This window comes from Citrus clementina, unplaced genomic scaffold, assembly GCF_000493195.1.
Source record: "Citrus clementina cultivar Clemenules unplaced genomic scaffold, Citrus_clementina_v1.0 scaffold_2, whole genome shotgun sequence".
In the NCBI taxonomy this organism is placed as follows: Eukaryota; Viridiplantae; Streptophyta; class Magnoliopsida; order Sapindales; family Rutaceae; genus Citrus; species Citrus x clementina.
Window position 1 is genome coordinate 10,083,196 of NW_006262688.1, and position 18,090 is coordinate 10,101,285.

The following is an 18,090-nucleotide window of genomic DNA, read 5'->3' on the forward strand; positions in this document are numbered from 1 at the left end:
TAAAAGAACTTTCTCAAGAGTCCATTACGAAGATATGTGGAGCCCTTATGAGAAATGTCAAGAGATTGTTTTTGATGAGTGGCAAGCAAATAGGAGTTGGAATTGCGAAGATCCGATTTCACAATTTAAAAAGACAGCAAAAGATTCTCTGGCCGAGTTAAAATTGTGAAGCAAGGAGGAATTTCAGGGCAGAGAGGAAAAGTTGGAGAAGCTGATAAAAGAGCTGAAGATTTACAGGGAGAACAGTAAACAATATTGCACTAGAGTTGAACTAAAGGCAATAGAGAAACAAATAGACGATTTACTCATTGATGAAGAAATCTACTGGAGACAAAGATCAAGGGCTGTGTGGTTACGGGAAGGAGACAAAAATACAAAGTATTTCCACTCCAAGGCTACTGCAAGAAAGAGGAAAAACAAGATCAGAGGAATTGTTGACGAAAGGAACAAATGGACAGAAGAAGTTGATGAAATTGAGAGGATCCTTTGTGATTATTTCGACAACATGTTCAACTCTAATAATCTAACGATGCATCAACTGGAGTCAGCATTTAAAGGCATGGCTTGTAAAATTTCAAGTGAGATGAATGCACACCTCGATCAGCCCTACACAGAAGCTGAGATCACAGAAGCTCTAAGTCAAATGCACCCGACAAAAGCTCCGGGCCCGGACGGTCTTCCAGCAGCCTTCTTTCAAAAGCACTGGAAGTTTGTGAGCCAAGGAGTCATAGCTGTCTGCCTGCATGTCCTTAATGATGGAGGTAATATCACCCATTTGAATCATACGTTTATCGCTTTAATTCTGAAGATTGACAAGCCTAGGAAAGTGGGGGATTATAGACCTATTAGCCTCTGTAATGTTATTTACAGAATTATTGCGAAAACTGTGGCAAATAGGTTAAAGCTAATTTTGAATCAGGTTATCTCCCAAACTTAAAGCGCCTTTGTTCCTAATAGGCTCATAACTGACAACATAATCATAGGTTATGAATGCCTTCACAAAATAAGGCTTAGCAAAAGGAAGAAGCATGAGATTGTAGCTTTGAAACTAGATGTAAGCAAAGCCTATAATAGGGTGGAATGGAAGTTCTTGCAATGTACATTAGAAAAAATGGGATTTTCCTCAAAATTTGTAGGGCTGATTATGAGATGTATAACTACACCATCCTTCTCGGTGTTGATAAATGGGGTAGCTAAGGGGTTGATTAAGCCGCAAAGAGGGCTTAAGCAAAGATGCCCTTTGTCTCTATATTTATTCATTCTTTGTGCAGAAGTTTTTTCTAATCTCCTAAGCCAAGCTGAAATTAACAAGCACATTCATGGAATCAAGTTCGGCAATGAGCTATCTATCACCCATCTCTTATTCGCGGATGACAGCTTGATCTTCGTAAGAGCCACAAAAGAAGATTGTTGGAGATTGAAAGGAGTGTTTGACTGTTATACTAATGCTTCAAGCCAAATCTTTAATTTCAAAAAGTCATCTATGTTTTTTAGTCAAAACACAAAGCATGAGCTGATCTCGGTAATAAAGGACACTTTCCAGCTGCCAGTGGTCTCTAGACATGAGAAATACCTTGGGTTGCCCTCAATGATTGGTAGAATCAAGACCACCTTCTTCAATGATATCTAGCTTAAAATTCTCAGCAAAATTTCCAGCTGGCAGGCAAAGCTGTTCTCGTATGGTGGAAAGGAAATTTTGATAAAAGCCGTGGCCCAAGCAGTGCCAGCATATGCTATGAGTGTGTTTAAGCTCCCCTTAGGTCTCTGTGAAGAAATGCAAAAAACCATAGCCCGATTTTGGTGGGGGACCAGCAAAGACCACATGCCAATTCATTGGCGAAGATTCGAGAAAATGTGTCAAGCTAAGAGTAGAGGGGGAATGGGTTTTCGAGATTTGTCTAGCTTCAACCAAACTCTTGTTGCAAAACAAGGTTAGAGGATTATTCAAGAGCCGAACTCTTTGGTTGCGAAATTAATAAAGGCTAGATATTTTAAACACTCAAGCTTTATGGAGGCAAAAGCTGGTTCTCAACCATCTTTCATATGGAGGAGCATTCTTTGGGGAAGAGAAGTGACTGAGAAGGGATTGAGGTGGAGGATTGGAAATGGTGAACAAGTGAAGGTGTATCAGAGTAAATGGCTTCCAAGACCTGACACTTTCAACCTGATATCACCCCCCAAATTGCACTTAGAGACAGCTGTTTCGGAGCTCATTAATGAAAAGCATGAATGGAATAAAGAGATAATTCAACAGAATTTTTTTAGAGTCGATGCAGAGCAGATTACAAAAGTACCTCTCCCAAGGCAACCAAATCCAGATCAAGTAGTATGGCACTATGACAAGAAGAGGGACTACTCGGTGAAGAGTGGCTATCAATTGGCGTTAAAGATGAAAACCCCAGACATGGCTAGCTGCTCAGAGGAGAAGCAGAATTTTTGGAACACTATCTGGTACCTTCAAATTCCAGAAAAAGTAAAAATTTTCATGTGGAGAGCATCTAATAACTTGTTGCTAATTGTGGAGAATTTATGGAAGAGGAAGGTGGTGCAATTCCCTCGGTGCCAGAGGTGTTATAGAATGGGAGAGTCCATCTTTCATGCTCTTTTTGTGTGTAAAGCTTCAAAAAAAATATGGCAGTTGACTTGTTTTGAAGAAGAGATTGGGCTGTGTAAAAACAAGGATGTATGCAATTTATTTCAATTTATGACGAGGAGAAAAAACAAGGCTGAAATGGAGCTGATGGCTGCACTATGCTGGAGTATATGGCATTCAAGGAATCTCCTCATTTTCAAAAATAAAAGAGAAGATTCCCAGTCATCAGTTGCGGCAGCAGAAGCAGTTGTGCAAGCTTACAGAAGAATCCAAATGCCACTGATGCAAGAAGGCTCAAATCATGAAGATGTTGTCCAAAAGAGGTGGAAACTTCCACCAGCAGGCTGGTTCAAAGCTAACGTAGATGCAGTAGTGAAGACTGATCAGCAAAGAACTGGATTGTGAGTAGTCATAACGAATCCAGAGGGCAAGGTTGTAGCAGTAGCTATGAAGACCACAATCTTTTTGGATAAAGTGGATTATGCAGAAGCTGAAGCAACTCAGTTCGGGTTGGAGATAGCAGAGCATGCAGGTTGCATTCTAGTGATTATGGAATCTGATTCGCAAGAGGTCACAAGCTTAATGTCTTGTAAAAAAAGCACAAGAACTGAGATATTCTGGGTTGTAGCAGAGGTTCAGGATCAGATCAAAAGGTTAAAGCATGTAAAAGTGCAATATACTCCAAGAAATTGTAATAGTGTAGCTCACTCACTTGCAAAGCTAGCACTAGAACTAAATGATTTTGTCTATTGGGTGGATGAGATTCCAGCCCAATTTTTGTACTTATTCACATAGTTGATGGAATGAAAGTATTACTTTCTCTATAAAAAAAAAAAAAAAGTATCAGAGAGGTTGATTGAATAAAACTATCATAAATTTATATAATTTTAAAAAAAGGAAAATTTAAAAAATTAGCTAAAAAAATTTAGAGTCTTTTAGAATTAGGCAGTTAAATTTTTCTATCCTATGTAGCCAATTTCAACATTTTTTTTACAGCAATACCCTTGTCATTCCAAAAGCTAAAGAAAATTAACATTCTCTTCACTCCCAAATCCAGCAGCACGGTCTTTACTTTTCCGACAACAATCGATGGTAGTTGGACATGCATTTGACAAAAACTTCATCTCTGACATCATGTGGCTGTATTTCCAGCACTTAGATGACATTTAGATGAGCGGTTGATGACAACTTCATCTCCAAAAGCAAGCTTTTTTTTTTCCTTTCATTAAGATTAGACTCTCATTTGAATGTAATTAAATGTATATTTCATGAAAATGTTGACTACAAGGTATATCATATGTGAATCGAAAATACAGTTATCAAGGTATAAAATTTTAAATTTTAAAACTTGCTTTGGGAGATGAAGCTGCTGTCAATCGCCCGTCCAACTATCGTTTAAGTACTGAAAATTGCCGGATACGAAGCTGCCGTCAAACACCCATCTAACTATCATCAATTGTTGCTGGAAAAGTCAAGACCATACTAATACTGTTGGATTTGGGAGAGAAGAAAAGGTTCAGTTTTTTAAGTTTTGAAATGACGAGAGTATAGTCGTCTAAAAATGTTGAAATTATCTACATAGGGTAGAAAAATGTTTAATTGACTAATTTTAAAATACCCTAAAATTTTTGAGTTATTTTTATAAATTTTCCAAAAAAAAAACAAATGTTACCACTTATTTATAACTCCATTTAATTAATGATAATGATCGTATCCAAAAGCAACAGTCTCAAATCAAATATCCATCCAAACGACAAAGGCATTTGCGTTTTTCGCACATAAAATGACTCGTTTTACACGTACAGAGGAAACAGGGGAACCTTACTCTAGTACCAAACAGTAAACCCCAAAACCTGCACTAAACCCTCAAATCTTCTCACGCTCGCGGTCACTCATTTCATTATGAGACTCCTCCAATCCATTTACCGTACATTACATTTGAATTTTTTTTTCAAATTTTAATTTTTGAAGTCTCTTTTTTATTTAATGCATTAGTCGCTCACTTTTCGTTTTCCCAACAGGTCACCACAAGTCCGTGGGCGGAGCCCTGGGCCGCCGCTTCTTCGTGACGTCGGTGGGGGCGGAGGAATACGCCAGGCGAAACTACGCCAACAACGCCTCCGAATACAACACCGTCGTTACGTCTCTCACTTCTCAGAGACGGTTCTTCCTTTTGAGGGACGTCTACGATGACATGATGCTCGACGGCGTGCAGCCCACGCGCGACTTGTTCCACTCGCTGATCGTTGGGACCATGAAAGGCAGTCGCTTGCAGGACACTTTTTTCTTCAGAGATCAAATGAAAGCCAACGGTTTTCTCCCCGACGTACGTGTCAAAGTGCTTCTCTAACAAGCACTTCTGGTTAATTTATAATTTGAATTGAATTTTCGCTGTTATTGTCAAATTATCATTTGCTGTATTTTGTTGTATGATTCCGTGTTTGTCGAGATAGCTTTGATGAGTCTTTCGTGTAATAGGTTGCTGTGTACAACTATTTGATCTCAGTATGTGGGAAATGCAAGAATTCTGATCAGGCGATTCGGGTATTTGTGTATAAATTTTTGTCTTTTTCTGTTTGTTTCTTCATAATTATCCATTAGAAATTTTAATATTTCCACTATTCTCTTTCGATTGAAGATATTTGAAGAAATGAAGAAATACGAAGTGAAGCCAAATGGTCAAACCTATGTCTGTCTACTTAATGCATGTGGTGCAGCAGGCCAATTAGATCCAGTGTATGTTTCTTCCTCGAAATTCAACTCTTCTCTTTTTCGTTTCAGTGACTGTGCCTGCTGCTTTTCACCATTATACTTTCTGAGGGTGTGGTTATAGTTTGACTTTTTGATATTCTGTACGAACTTTATGTTCCATTTCAAAAAAGAAGAGGGAGGAAAAGAAAAGCGGGGGAGGGTTGTCGTGGCCTTTCGTGGGGGAACAAATCCATCTTATTATGTAGATCATGGGACCGAGTTTCAGGAGTCAATTTTTTTTGCCAATCATCTTGTGCTAATTGCTGGATTTTTTATTGAGTCCTACTTTCAGGCTGTATTATGTTATAAGTTCTGTTATTGACCTGCCTAATTTCATCCCGGTGCCAACAAAATGTTACAGGTATGCTATTGTCCGTGATATGACTGCAGCTGGTGCTGGTCTGGACAAGTTCTGCTATGCTGGGCTCATAACCGCACATACAAACAAGATCCCTAGAGCCGATGATACGGCCACCAAAGTAATTTGTTGAATGTGCTTTTAGTTTTAAATAAATATTCATTATGCTGCTGCTAATTTTTTTTTTTTTAAATATCTTTTTGTTGAAAGATTATTGAGCTTGTAGAACAGTCAAAGGGCTGGTCTTCTGTTGAAACATCAGGAAACAATGCCGAAAATGAAATGATGGGAGTTTCAAAAGAAGAATTGTACAATTTACCCACTGCTGAATATGTTCATAGACGAGGAGGATTTTTGAACAGGCTATTAACTGTCTATCATGTTGCCTTTCATGCTTGTGCTGAGCTTAAGGATGTACAGGTATTATCTGAAACTATTTCTTGATTTTCCCTCAGAACATGATATTCTTGCTGCTAACTTCTCTTCTTTTTCTCTGCCTGTGTGCTTTGTGCAGGAGTGCTTGTTTTTTTTATGACTATTCGTTTTTCATGGTGTTGATAGTATATTATTACTACATTATGAAGCCTTTTCAATTTTTATTGCCATCGTGGTCTTGTTATTATTATGGAATACTGGTGCCATCATCCATTCTTTAGATTTTTGTTGAATTGTTATATATTTTATTTGCTTTTTAAAACCATAAAGAGTTAAAAGTTGTCACTTACATTATCAGAAAAGGTACCTCATCAAGGCTGCAACTATATTTACCTGTTCACTAGCAGCTTACATTATCCCATAAATGAGCTTGTACAGCTCCCTTTTCTTATCAGATAAATGGATCTGCAACCTTGGTATCTGGGTGCTTCTATATTCGCAAAATTTGTAGTGCATCATTTCATAGCTTGGTTGGATTTGCATATTCTGTACATATAAATGCACACTTTGCTTGAACTTTTGATGGTGATGGTAGAAGTGCTTTTGTCTTGCTTATCCACCTAAAAGAATTATTACCTTGCCGTCTCTAGATTTAGCAGAAGATCACATTGAGCTATGATCATCACCTTTATCGGTTCTGCTTTAGTAAGCTGCATTTAGTTTTTTTTTTTTTTTTTGAGTTTATCTGTGTCAAAATTGAGACATTCTGACTTTAATGTTATAGGCGATGGAGACACTTTTAGAGATGCTTAAGAAAGATAGAAAATCTCCTGATGTCTATATTGTGATGCAAAACATAAGGTATGTAATTGCTTCTAATTTTTTTCTTTAGTTATTGCTCAGTTGAGTTATTCACATAGCTATTTGCAGTATATTTTTGTACATCTTTCTAAGTGTATGCACGTGCACATTTATATGATTTATGAAAAGATTTCTGGCTTCGTTCATTTCTTTTTTGATTTTTAAAAAATTTCTTTAATACATAACTTGCTTGAGGTTGCATCGTATATAGGTTGTAGTGTACATCCAAGTAGTGTTTAAGCAATTGGGGCATTTGTATGCTTTTATTTGTATTAGTGGACAAACTATTTGCAGCATAATGATCACTTTCATGTACCTTCCTTCTATCATGCTCATTTGCTTGTCGCTGCCGTAGTTCAATTCCTTTGTGTTTTACAAGACTTCTATCTTTTTCCAGAAAATCTTTTCATTTTGCAATGATACAGTTTACATGCTTTCTGTTTTTGAGCTGTCACATAGAGAATAAAGCCATTACCCAAAACTATTAGCTTTTATTGATTTGATTTTGAGCCTGGTTAGTTTTTATTTGGTTCGTTTAAATGTAAAACATGTGAATTTGTACCTTTTACTTTCTTGCAGGTGTTATCTACATTCAGGAGACATTGATAACGGACATAAAGTTTTTGAAGACTACATATGTTCAGAAAAGTTTCCTCCGGCGGAACTATATGCAGTGAGTAAAATAAAAATTCTAGAAGTTGCTTACAAATATGTTTTATGTACTTTTTGTGCTAGAACAATGTAACAATTAATATATATTAGTAGCACTAGGCAACTAGGTATTCAGATATTCGACCCCTCTGTTGATTTGCATTATGCTGTTTTGGTTTGTGTGGAAATCATATTTGTTTCTTAGATTTGATGGTACGGTCCTTAAAAAAGAATTTTTAACAAGATTTCATACATAATGTTTTCCCTTTAGAGTGTCTGGGAAGCCACCATGAATCTGTAATTAGTTGTTTGACGTATAAGGTTGACTTGCTGGTTGTTACCCAAATTTGCTTGTTTAATTTCTTTGAAATTCTTCAAATTTCAAAAAGGAAAATCATTTTTACCTAATTTTTCTTTCTTTTGCTGCTGTAATTCAGGCACTTTTGGCTGTTAAAAGGCTGTTTTTTTTTGTGTTATAATTAATATGCATTTAAGAAGTTTATGTTTAGTACATGTAACAACTTATACTTGTGTGGATGTAGACACTTGTAGAGGGAGCTATGTTTGGGTATACTCCCAAAGGAATGCAACTTGCTCAAGACACGTTGGTATGTTAATTTATTACTTTATTTGTTTGTTTCCTGATTTGTGGGTTTTCCTTATATTATGCAGTATCTTGCTTGGTCCTTTTTAAAGTTTTACTTCTCATATTGTTTCTTTGTTAACACAGGTAAACATGAATTCAAGGAACATTTTCTTGAGCCCTAGAATGGGAAGTGACCTCCTCCTTGTAGCAGCTGGTGAGAAGGTGAGTAAATACTTTAATGACAAGATTTTCCTATTGATAGTTGTTTCAGGGAATGTATTATTTCTTCTGCTTGCCCGTCCTCTTGGAAAGTGAATTTTGGGCCTTTTCTGATCAAAATCTCTGTATCTTTCATGCAGAGTGGTGGGTATACCACTGCCAATTATATTTGGGATCTCATGCAAGCTCGCAAAATTACCCCATCATTGCCTGCTGTGGAAGCATATTATACTGGTTTGAAAGTAAGACTTCTTGCCTTATTTAGAATTTATTCAAAGTTTTTAGTTTTGGACTATCATATTTGTAAGAGTTCAATATGGACTTGTTTTTGAGGTTTCAATGGATGAAACTCACCAAGGTAGACTGCAAATTTCTCAAATATCATTCACATAATAAGTGATAAACATTTGTGGGAAAGGGCGTCTAACCTTTTTAGATGAAAGGAGCCAAAATGCTAGTAGAAACTACTTTAAAGTTGGGCACAATTTGTCACTAGCTTGTGTGGACTGATTGTCTAATGATTTATGAATGGCAAAAAGCAATTCAGTCGGTCTTTCAGGGCTCTTCATAGTTATTTGTGAAATTTCTGTCATGAAGCTTTTATTGATTATTTCCATTTGATCGATGAAGTATGGGGGATTCCTTAGACCTAAGGGATTGATTAAGGTAAATCATTGAATTGTGTTCTGCGACCCAACCATGTAATAAATTATAATTTTTGCCTTTCTTACATGTGCATGGAAATTGTGATCACCAACATGGTTATCACTGTGATCCTTGTTTGTGAATATTTCCTCATTATCTTATTCTCCTGTGGGAAATAATAGGATCGGGAGGTACCTGCAGATGATCCGAGGCTGGTAGTAGTTTCTCGAGCTTACGACAATTTGCTTCGTGGAAGACCTGGAGCTGTAAGACAACAGTAGTTGCTGATCCTGAGCTGGATCCAAGGCGCATGGTTTGGCGATGAAGAATAAATATACTCCCCATAGCATGTCATAAATACTTTGTGCTATGCTATGTAGCCTGCAATGTCTCTATTCCGCAGCAGGACATCCCAATGCGATAAAGTTTTGATGTTGTTAGTCGGAATTCGTTAATTCTTCCAATTAGATATTTTAGCATCACTCATTACCTATAGAGATACAATTTTTTCTGAATTTTTTTTTTGTGAATTTACCGAAAGTTATTTTAGAGAAGTCAAAATTTTAATCAAATGACAATAGTTTCGCCAATTTTTGGTGCAAAAGTGTGTTAGCTTTACCTTCGGTTGCTGAAGCCTGTTGGTACATATTTAAGAAAATGTGGGGTTGGTTTATTTTATTTTTTGAAAATTAAAGGTGGGATTATTTTAACTTAAGTTTTGATCCAAACATTATTATTATTATTATTATGAAGAGTAAGACTAGCCTAGCTTGATTTTCTATACATAAATTTTTACACGAGTACTCAACCTTGTGCAATTCAATGGTTACGTCTGTAAATATAAAAATTAAATGTTGTTGTCAATATTCTAAATAAAAAAATTATTATAGTTTCCAAATGAACAAAAATTTTTTTTTTTTTTAAATAGAAAGTCAAAAGTCAAAAGTCAAAACCCAGAACGATTACAACAACGTGCAATAATTCGAAAATCGCAGATGGCAAACCCTTCTCTCGCAAAAATTGTAACACTGGGACCGAGCAGCCGGCGCTTTCAAACGTAACCACCATTGCTGCGAGCCAGTCACTCCGCCGCCACGGGTTCGTGTTCCTGCTGCTCGCTCGCGTGACTCGTTTCCACTCATCAATTTCTGTTGCTTTCTTTAAATCCTAAAACAAACTGTGAGTATATTAGTAATTTTATTTTTTAAAGATTAGTCGTATAATTATATGTATCTTTGTACGCTTTAAAGGCTCAGTAAGTTTATTAATTCAATAAACAGAATGGGTGAGAAGGGAAATCCAAAATCATGTGAAAGGAGTGAGAGAAAGCAGAGGAAGAAAAAGGAAAATTTTTTTGTTAAGGAGACTGGGAAGACCGATGAAGAAGAAGAAGAAGCAAGTCGAGTAGAAAATAATCTAAAATCTAATGTTGAGGAAATAGGGGAAGCTGACATGATTGGGAAAGAAAAAGAGGTGAATTTAATGGAGGAAGGGAAGCAGGAGGAATTAAATGAAAAAAATTCAAAACATAGTAAAAGTAAAAAGAAGCAGCGCTTATTAGAGGAAGCTGCTAAAGCTGATCAGCGTGGGATTTGCTACTTGAGTCGGATTCCTCCCCATATGGATCCTGTGAAGCTGCGTCAGATCCTCTCTCAGTATGGAGAAATACAACGGATTTATCTTGCCCCTGAAGGTCTTGTTTTTATTTCAGTTTTGGTATCATGAGTTCAGTCCTGTGGCTAATTAACTGAAGATGATCTATTTCATGATACAGATCCTTCAACCAGAGTACTTCGTAAACGAGAAAATCGTAAGCGAGATGGTGGGTTTCAAGATCAAGGATTTTCAGAAGGGTATGTGTTATTGGATTAATTTGCTTTAACCAATGTGTGCAACTGCTGCAGCTTGATGTCAAAGAATTTATAGAGTTTAATGGTCTTTTATTTCCCTCCAGTAGCCGGAATTTGTCGTTGAATTATTTCTTTAGTTTTTGCGTAGGCTTTATAAAGATGCATTAAGTTATTGTTACCTGCTCATATTCGTATGACTGTCCTTTTTATATGGTGTAGGTGGGTTGAGTTCACCAAGAAAGGTGTTGCAAAGAGGGTTGCTAATATGCTAAATGGTGAACAAATTGGTATGGATACATTAGCTGGAATTATTCTTGTAGTTTCAACTTTTATGATTCCAAAATAACACGAAATCTGATAGGTGTTGATTTTTTGCTTGTTTTTAAAAAATAAATCAGAAATTAGCGCCTTTTTTTTTTTGTTGAGAAACAGCAAAATTGATTTGTTTTAAGTTTTTATTTTTCGCACTATGTTTTCCTGCTTCTCTGTATTTTGTTCCTTTCCCTTTTACCCGGTTAAGCTGCACGTCTTGTTTCATACTTTAATTTTTTTGAGGATTCGTTTGTTTGAGCTTGTGTATTTCCCACATTGTTTCTTGTATTCTTTCGTTTGTGACTAAGTCAAATGGTTAAATTCTTCTTCAGTACATTAACTTGCTATTGATGTTTAGGTGGAAAGAAAAGGTCCTCATTTTATTATGATCTTTGGAATATCAAGTATCTAAGTAAATTCAAATGGGACGATCTTACTGCAGAAATTGGTAAGAGCATGTGAAGTGTTTTTCTTTTATGTCCTTCAGATGTTCGGCAGTCTATATCACATGTCGAACTTGAAATTTTCTCACTGCAGCGTACAAGAATGCCGTTCGAGAGCAGAGACTAGCCTTAGAAATTTCTGCTGCAAAGAGGGAGCGAGATTTCTATCTTTCTAAAGTTGACAAGTCCCGTGCATTGAGTTCTATAGAAGAACGATTAAAGAAGGTGAGCAACATTTATACTTCTTCCACAATCCGGGATCCTTCTTTGTTATATTTCTATCAAATTGATACAGTTTTGAGTCATAGCTTCTGTTGTTTAAGCATTGGATGCATTTATGTCTTTAGCTGGTATTCTTGCTTAGCTCTAATTTATAATGAATAGCATGGATATCTTCAAAGAACATTTATCCTAGTGGATTATCTCTACTTTATGAAATCAAATGAGGCTGACCATTTCAAAACTACAGTTAGCTGAATTGTCCTACTCGTTAACTCGAAGTTGTTTACAAAGGATGGAGTTATAACTTGTCCTCTATGAGTGTGAATATCTTTGCACACCAAGTTTGTAACTTGGAGAGGGAAAATAAAGATAGTAAAAAATAAATGACAAATTTTAGGTCCTTGATTGTAGACGTGTGCTGATTTTGGAGGAATATTCAATTTCGTATGTCTTATCACACAAATTTAAAATTTATAATAACTGAGGAATACTCTAGCATTGATGCAAATCTACCAATGACTTTACCTGGTGAAGTCTTACCTGCTTGGCGATGCTAATGGACTTCTTGCTAACAAGTGATATTCACGGCATCTTCATGCGGTCATGCTTTGAGCATGTCCATATGGATGTATATACTGTAGACAAGTGATAATGTTGTAAAATGATAACACTGATTAATATGTCCATGTGCAAAATTGGTGAACAATCATTTGAAGTTAACTCTCCCGCTTTTTCTGTGTATTTTGTTGCATTTATTGTTTTATGTCTCCATGTTTTAGATCTCTTTTCTGTGGCATCTTCATCTTATACACTTCTTTTTATACTTAGCTGGTGTTTATGTTGCTTCTTGAGTGTCTCTATCTTGTTCAAGTTGAAGAATAACATAGTTTGGGGGACAATGTAGAGATTTATATGAACTCCCTCAGAATCTTTGGACTCTCGCTAACTTTGAACCTCATGTTTTATTTGTGAATCTGCAAATGGAACTGTTTTCTTCTTCAATGTCCGGCGAGGTCTTGTAAATTTATGTTAATGACAAATAAATTTAGATGATTTATTATTTTATCTTACACAATGTGCTCTCAGTTGTAGATGTATTATGACTGAAATGTTAATTTAACTGTGAAGGTCGGTTATTGTAAGTTTTGCTTATTATTGCTTTGTGAAAGAGCATCATCATTTTAAAGGACATTCATATAATTCCACACCTACTGTCCTTTTCTTTTCAAACAGAAGCAAAAGGTGCAGCAAGAGTCTCAAACCCACCCTGAGCTCCCTGGTAGCGAGCAGGTGACAAAGGTGATTCGTCATTTTCCACAGAAAAAGCCAGTTGCAGAGAATGCAGCACCAAGCAAACCTAGACTCTCAAAAGACATCCTGGCTGGGGTGAGTTCCATTTTCTTGATAGACGACAAATTTAATATAATTTCAATGCTCTGTTTTGTAAAATCTCACTTGTGGTTGTAGGTGTTTGGGGGTCCTCAGTGATTAAAGTTTCAAATCATTTACTATTGAAGAAGAGCCTGAAGTGAAATACTGAATCCAAGAATATTTGGCGCATGATATCAGAACCTGCATGTGACCTGCATGTGTTTGGAAGTCCCGTTAATGAAAATTTTAAATTATCATCTGTGGGCACATAGCCATATTGCGGAGTTTTGAATCTTTCCTACAATATCTGGCAGTGTCAATTTGAAATATTTGCCTGATCATCAGTAGGCCCAGATCATAATTGACGAAAACAGTATCCAATAAGAATGTTCTTCTGTTGGAAACTTTCTTTGGGAACTAAGAGTTTAAAGAAGGGCAGGTTCTACATCTTCAATCTCCAAAACTGTAAAAGATGATGTATCATGAAATTTTGATTGTTTTTGTCTTATAGATCTGTGCATTATCGCCCCCCCTATTATGAAGCTCTAGTAAGTACTGGGTATTTGCAAGTCATCTTGTTGTGCGGACATGGTAAAAATATGTTGTTATTGCAATCTTGATATAATCTGGCTCATTAAAGGTCCATTTATAGTTGCTTTGCCTCAATTTTAATGTTTCAAAATGCAGCATCTAAAGCGTTCTTATACCTTGACATTTTGGACAGACAGGAAAGGCGGGCACTGCCATTAAGTGGAAATAAAAAAAAAAATTAGGAACACCGGTTTTGCGAACTATTCACTTAAATGTTACCAAAGAAAATAAAACTAAATTAAAGATTATAGGAGTGCTTAATAACTAGGAGAATGAAACAATCATGTGAAACAAACGCTCAAACGGAGATGAATCATTTAGTTTGAAGAACTAGTGAGATAAGATCTATACATTCAATATCCTTCACAGGTTTTGCGTGACATTACTTGACTGATATATCCAAGTTATGGGTAAGGCCTATATAAATTGCTGAAAAGGATGAAATACAGAATCCACATTTGTATGAATTTAACTGCAACATCCACCTCTCTGTGAAACGGTTCCATCTCTTGCACCTGATGGTCCTTGGCTGCGTCCGTACCCAACCTTAATTCCAGACTGCTGAATATAATTAAAACAAAACACCGTGTCAGATGCATTAACAATAAACAATCCATATCAGAAGTGCTTAGTTGGAATGTCATTATCAGCTCTTAATAATTCATCACCATAGATAGTGTGTTTTTCTTTCTTTTAGACTTTTAAAATACATAACAACAGGATAATCACAATCCACACTGAAACCATTATAATTCCAAAATGAGAGGTTCATCCAATTTGACAGGAATTAAGATGGCTTACATCATTTACTGCATCAAGTGCTCCTTCCTGAATATTTTGAAGGATCTTTGCAGCAGTCTTTATAAAAGCCTGTAGAACATGATTATATGAGATTCATTTCATTAACAAAAGAAATAGACCATTTATAACAATATTTCAAAATTCACATCAGAGCTCACGATTATCAAGCCATTTAAAAATATATAAAAGCCCGCTCATTATATTAGTTGGGTTACATCACCTCCTCAACATTCTGAGCTGTTCTTGCAGATGCTTCCAGAAACAGAAGCCCATTCTCCTTTGCAAACTGTTCGCCTTCCTCCTTGCTAACAGCCCTCCGATGAGCAAGATCACACTTGTTACCAACGAGCATGATTGACATGTTGGGATTAGCATGCTGCCGCGCATCCTCCAGCCAGCTTGATAGATGATTAAATGTCTCTCTCCTGGATGTCAGAAGAGCTTTGGATTTGAGTTCAAGAAAAACCAATTATTGTATGGAAAAAGCAGCCTGTGATATGAGGTGAGGGCATGGAATGTATCCAATAAAAGCTGTCCACCTCCTCAAATGCCAGTTACGGAAGAGTAATCATTCACATATCATATATCATGCACATTATTTATGTTAATAACTTCACATTATTTCTGTCAACAACTTCCAGATACATCATGCCCCATAATCATAACATAAATTATTTTGCAATACAAACAACTAATGAAGATCAGATGCCCTCACTAGAAAAAATTGATATATTTTCAAAATGTGTAAGTAACTATAGATTTTTAAATTATGCTGACTACACATTTTGTACTACATAATTTGATACGTATATTCACAGTAAGAGCACAAATTGTAAATATATATAGATAATATGTTAATGGAAAACAAAGTTATTTTGACAATAAACGATGCGGGCGAGGGGACCTTATTCTGTTTTTTAATATTCTAATAAAAATATTAGAATATTTTTATCTAATATCTATTAAATCAAATTATCACTTAAAAAATTTCAAATTCAAGAATTTGTTAATCATCTTGACTAATCAGCTCCCTTGATTTAATGCTTTATCAGATGCCTAAAGAGCCAATGAGTGAATTTGATATCCATAGAGCATTTTTGGATCAATTTAAGAGTGATTTCTCAGCATTTCTCAAATTTCGGTCTGAAGAATTGAAGTGTGGAGGTCGCATGATTCTTACCCTTCTATACAATGATAGTTTCCATGCTACTAGTCCTGGAGAGCCAGCACTGTTGGTTATAAAAGACATGATCTCCGAAGGATCTCTCTCTCTCTCTCTCTTTCAATACATATCAAAAAAATTATATTAATTTTATCGTCCATTTATATGATAAGTATTCAATAATGGCCGATCTCTTTTGTAAGTATTTCATGCACTTCAGGGATTGATTGAAGATCAGGCTCAGGGTCATACCTTGTAATATCATAAACCAGAAGTGCCCCAGCCGCTCCTCTGTAATAAGATCTTGTGATAGATCTGAAAGATTCTTGGCCAGCCTGAAGCAGAGACCAAAAGAAAGATTCTTGACTAAAGAACATGAAAAGACAAATAACAGCTAAGAGTTGAAATTTGGCTAACAAGCAAGTGATGAACACAATACAGCTAACAAAGATGTTACAGCACAAAGGCAGGCATGATATGTATACAATAACAGTAGCAGCTCTCCCTCTCTTAGGCTTAGAAAATAAAATTTTAATTCTCCGAAGGAAGGAATAGCATAACAACCAAATTAGCTAGGCTAACCCACAAACTCGTAAGAATATGAAGCTTAATCAGAGAAATTTAATAAACTTAACAAAATTTTGTAAAACAAAGTGGGGGCGGCACGGGGCCATTTGAATTGATTGAGTGGGAAATATGTTTTTTTTTTATATAAAAAAAAAAAGAGATGGAGAAGGAGAAGAACAGACGGTGTCCCAAATCTGGAGCTTGATGGGGCGACCATCGATGGTGACCATGCGAGCACCGAATTCAACGCCGATGGTCAAATCATGAACGGGCTGAAACCTCTTGTCCGTGAATTGCAATAGCAAGCATGATTTCCCTACTCCTGCACGCATCATTATTATGTTTATTAATCATTAATCCTTGAAACAAAACAAAATTTTAAAAAAAAATGAGCTACTTATTATTATTATTAGGGTTTTGGATTGGAGGTTGAAAAAAGAAAGACTTTTAAAGTAAACTAGTTTGTTACCAGTGTCTCCGATGATTATGTACTTGAACAGATAATCGTACGACATGTTGTTGTTGCTGTTGTTTCTTTTAGATGAACTCTGTCTCTCAACTCAACTCAACTCAACAACAATAAAAGACGAAGAAGACGCCGCTGCCTGCTGCTGATATGCTTATTATACGTCGTGTAATGTAATAATATTTGAAAACTTGATTTCTTACGATTTACCAAAAAGCAGAGGAATAGGGAATGTGTGCGGACACCGTGACCTATTTGCTCACCCTCACCGACACGCTTTGTCTGATTGTCTCTTTTCTAACTATTTCATTTTATTATTATTATTATTATTATTATTTTTTCCCCCTCAGAGCTTTGAGTCTTCGAGAGTCTCCAGACTTCTGGATGCCTTCCTTCCTTAAAGCCCCCAATCTTAGTTCTTTACTGACAGAGAGTACCTTGCCGTGCCCGTGCAGGCGTGCACTGATGGATGGATAATAAAATCTTATTTTTCCTTTCGTTGTAATTCATATGGCGCCGCGCATGTACAATGCAAGTCTTTGAGATATTCTTGTTATTTTCAAGTACCGTTGATCTCGTTTGCATTAAGAATTAACCTTTTGAGTTATGCTAAATAGATAGACCTTTTTGTTTTATATATATATATACACTAATATAATACAATTCTTAATATTTACAATCAGAAATCAATCAGGTCTTTAGCCTAAGTAATTCGATTACAGTACAACTCGATTATTAATCCTTACTAAACTAAAGGGAGATTTGTCCTTACTAGTAATATAAGAGAAAAATCGATTCTACAGAGCCAACCATCCCCATTTTTACAGGGAGGCAAGTCAAGTCCCAATACTAGCCTGCAAAGAGACTTGAATCTCAAAGTTGTTGAGGACATGAGTTTTCCCTGTAGCCCAATTTATATAAATTAAAAGACCCATGATATTTGTTCAATTTTTTAATCCCAAGAAGCCAATTATAAAAAAATTGCATGATCACTGTTTTATTTATTTTTTTAATATCTTATTGTTTGGCTTATTGATTATACTATATATTCTTGAAAAAGGGATTGTGTACTTGCAGTTGTTGATTTACTGATCCCAAAGGCTAGATTAGAGGGTGGGCAAATCGCTGTAATACCTAATTATATATTCCAAAACTTTGAAAATCTTTTCACTGAACTGTCTACGCAGTTTTATTAAGAAGAAAATATCGAAATAAAGAGAGAGATTTTAAAAGTTCAGATTACGGAATTCTCGGTTAATGCAAGAC

At 36.0% G+C, this 18,090-nt stretch overlaps 3 protein-coding genes across 4 annotated transcripts; 2 read left to right on the forward strand and 1 right to left on the reverse strand.

The window, feature by feature from the left end:
- The first annotated feature begins 4,327 nt into the window (after positions 1 to 4,327).
- LOC18051792 (pentatricopeptide repeat-containing protein At4g35850, mitochondrial) lies at positions 4,328 to 9,629 on the forward strand. The gene is made up of 12 exons (XM_006446591.2): positions 4,328 to 4,520; positions 4,615 to 4,919; positions 5,072 to 5,137; positions 5,232 to 5,329; positions 5,706 to 5,823; positions 5,913 to 6,122; positions 6,862 to 6,938; positions 7,518 to 7,611; positions 8,132 to 8,197; positions 8,320 to 8,397; positions 8,535 to 8,636; positions 9,222 to 9,629. The coding sequence occupies exons 1-12, from the start codon at positions 4,496 to 4,498 to the stop codon at positions 9,318 to 9,320; spliced, it is 1,338 nt and encodes a 445-aa protein (XP_006446654.1). The 5' UTR covers positions 4,328 to 4,495; the 3' UTR covers positions 9,321 to 9,629.
- Positions 9,630 to 10,004: 375 nt separating this feature from the next.
- Positions 10,005 to 13,891, forward strand: LOC18051793 (pre-rRNA-processing protein esf2). Its single transcript, XM_006446595.2, has 8 exons — positions 10,005 to 10,218; positions 10,320 to 10,732; positions 10,814 to 10,892; positions 11,109 to 11,176; positions 11,560 to 11,649; positions 11,739 to 11,869; positions 13,100 to 13,252; positions 13,334 to 13,891. Exons 2-8 carry the CDS (start codon positions 10,321 to 10,323, stop codon positions 13,352 to 13,354), a joined length of 954 nt encoding a protein of 317 aa, XP_006446658.1. The 5' UTR covers positions 10,005 to 10,218; position 10,320; the 3' UTR covers positions 13,355 to 13,891.
- A 223-nt stretch (positions 13,892 to 14,114) lies between these two features.
- LOC18051794 (ras-related protein RABB1b) lies at positions 14,115 to 17,352 on the reverse strand. 2 transcript variants are annotated; one of them, XM_024191597.1, is made up of 6 exons: positions 16,828 to 17,352; positions 16,541 to 16,680; positions 16,044 to 16,126; positions 14,850 to 15,054; positions 14,630 to 14,698; positions 14,115 to 14,386 (listed from the first exon to the last, which is right to left on the reverse strand). In XM_024191597.1, exons 1-6 carry the CDS (start codon positions 16,871 to 16,873, stop codon positions 14,297 to 14,299), a joined length of 633 nt encoding a protein of 210 aa, XP_024047365.1. In that variant the 5' UTR covers positions 16,874 to 17,352; the 3' UTR covers positions 14,115 to 14,296. The 2 variants fall into 2 exon arrangements, with proteins under 2 accessions (XP_024047365.1, XP_006446660.1); XM_006446597.2 differs by having other exon boundaries at positions 14,115 to 14,389; positions 16,828 to 17,343.
- Positions 17,353 to 18,090: the final 738 nt, after the last annotated feature.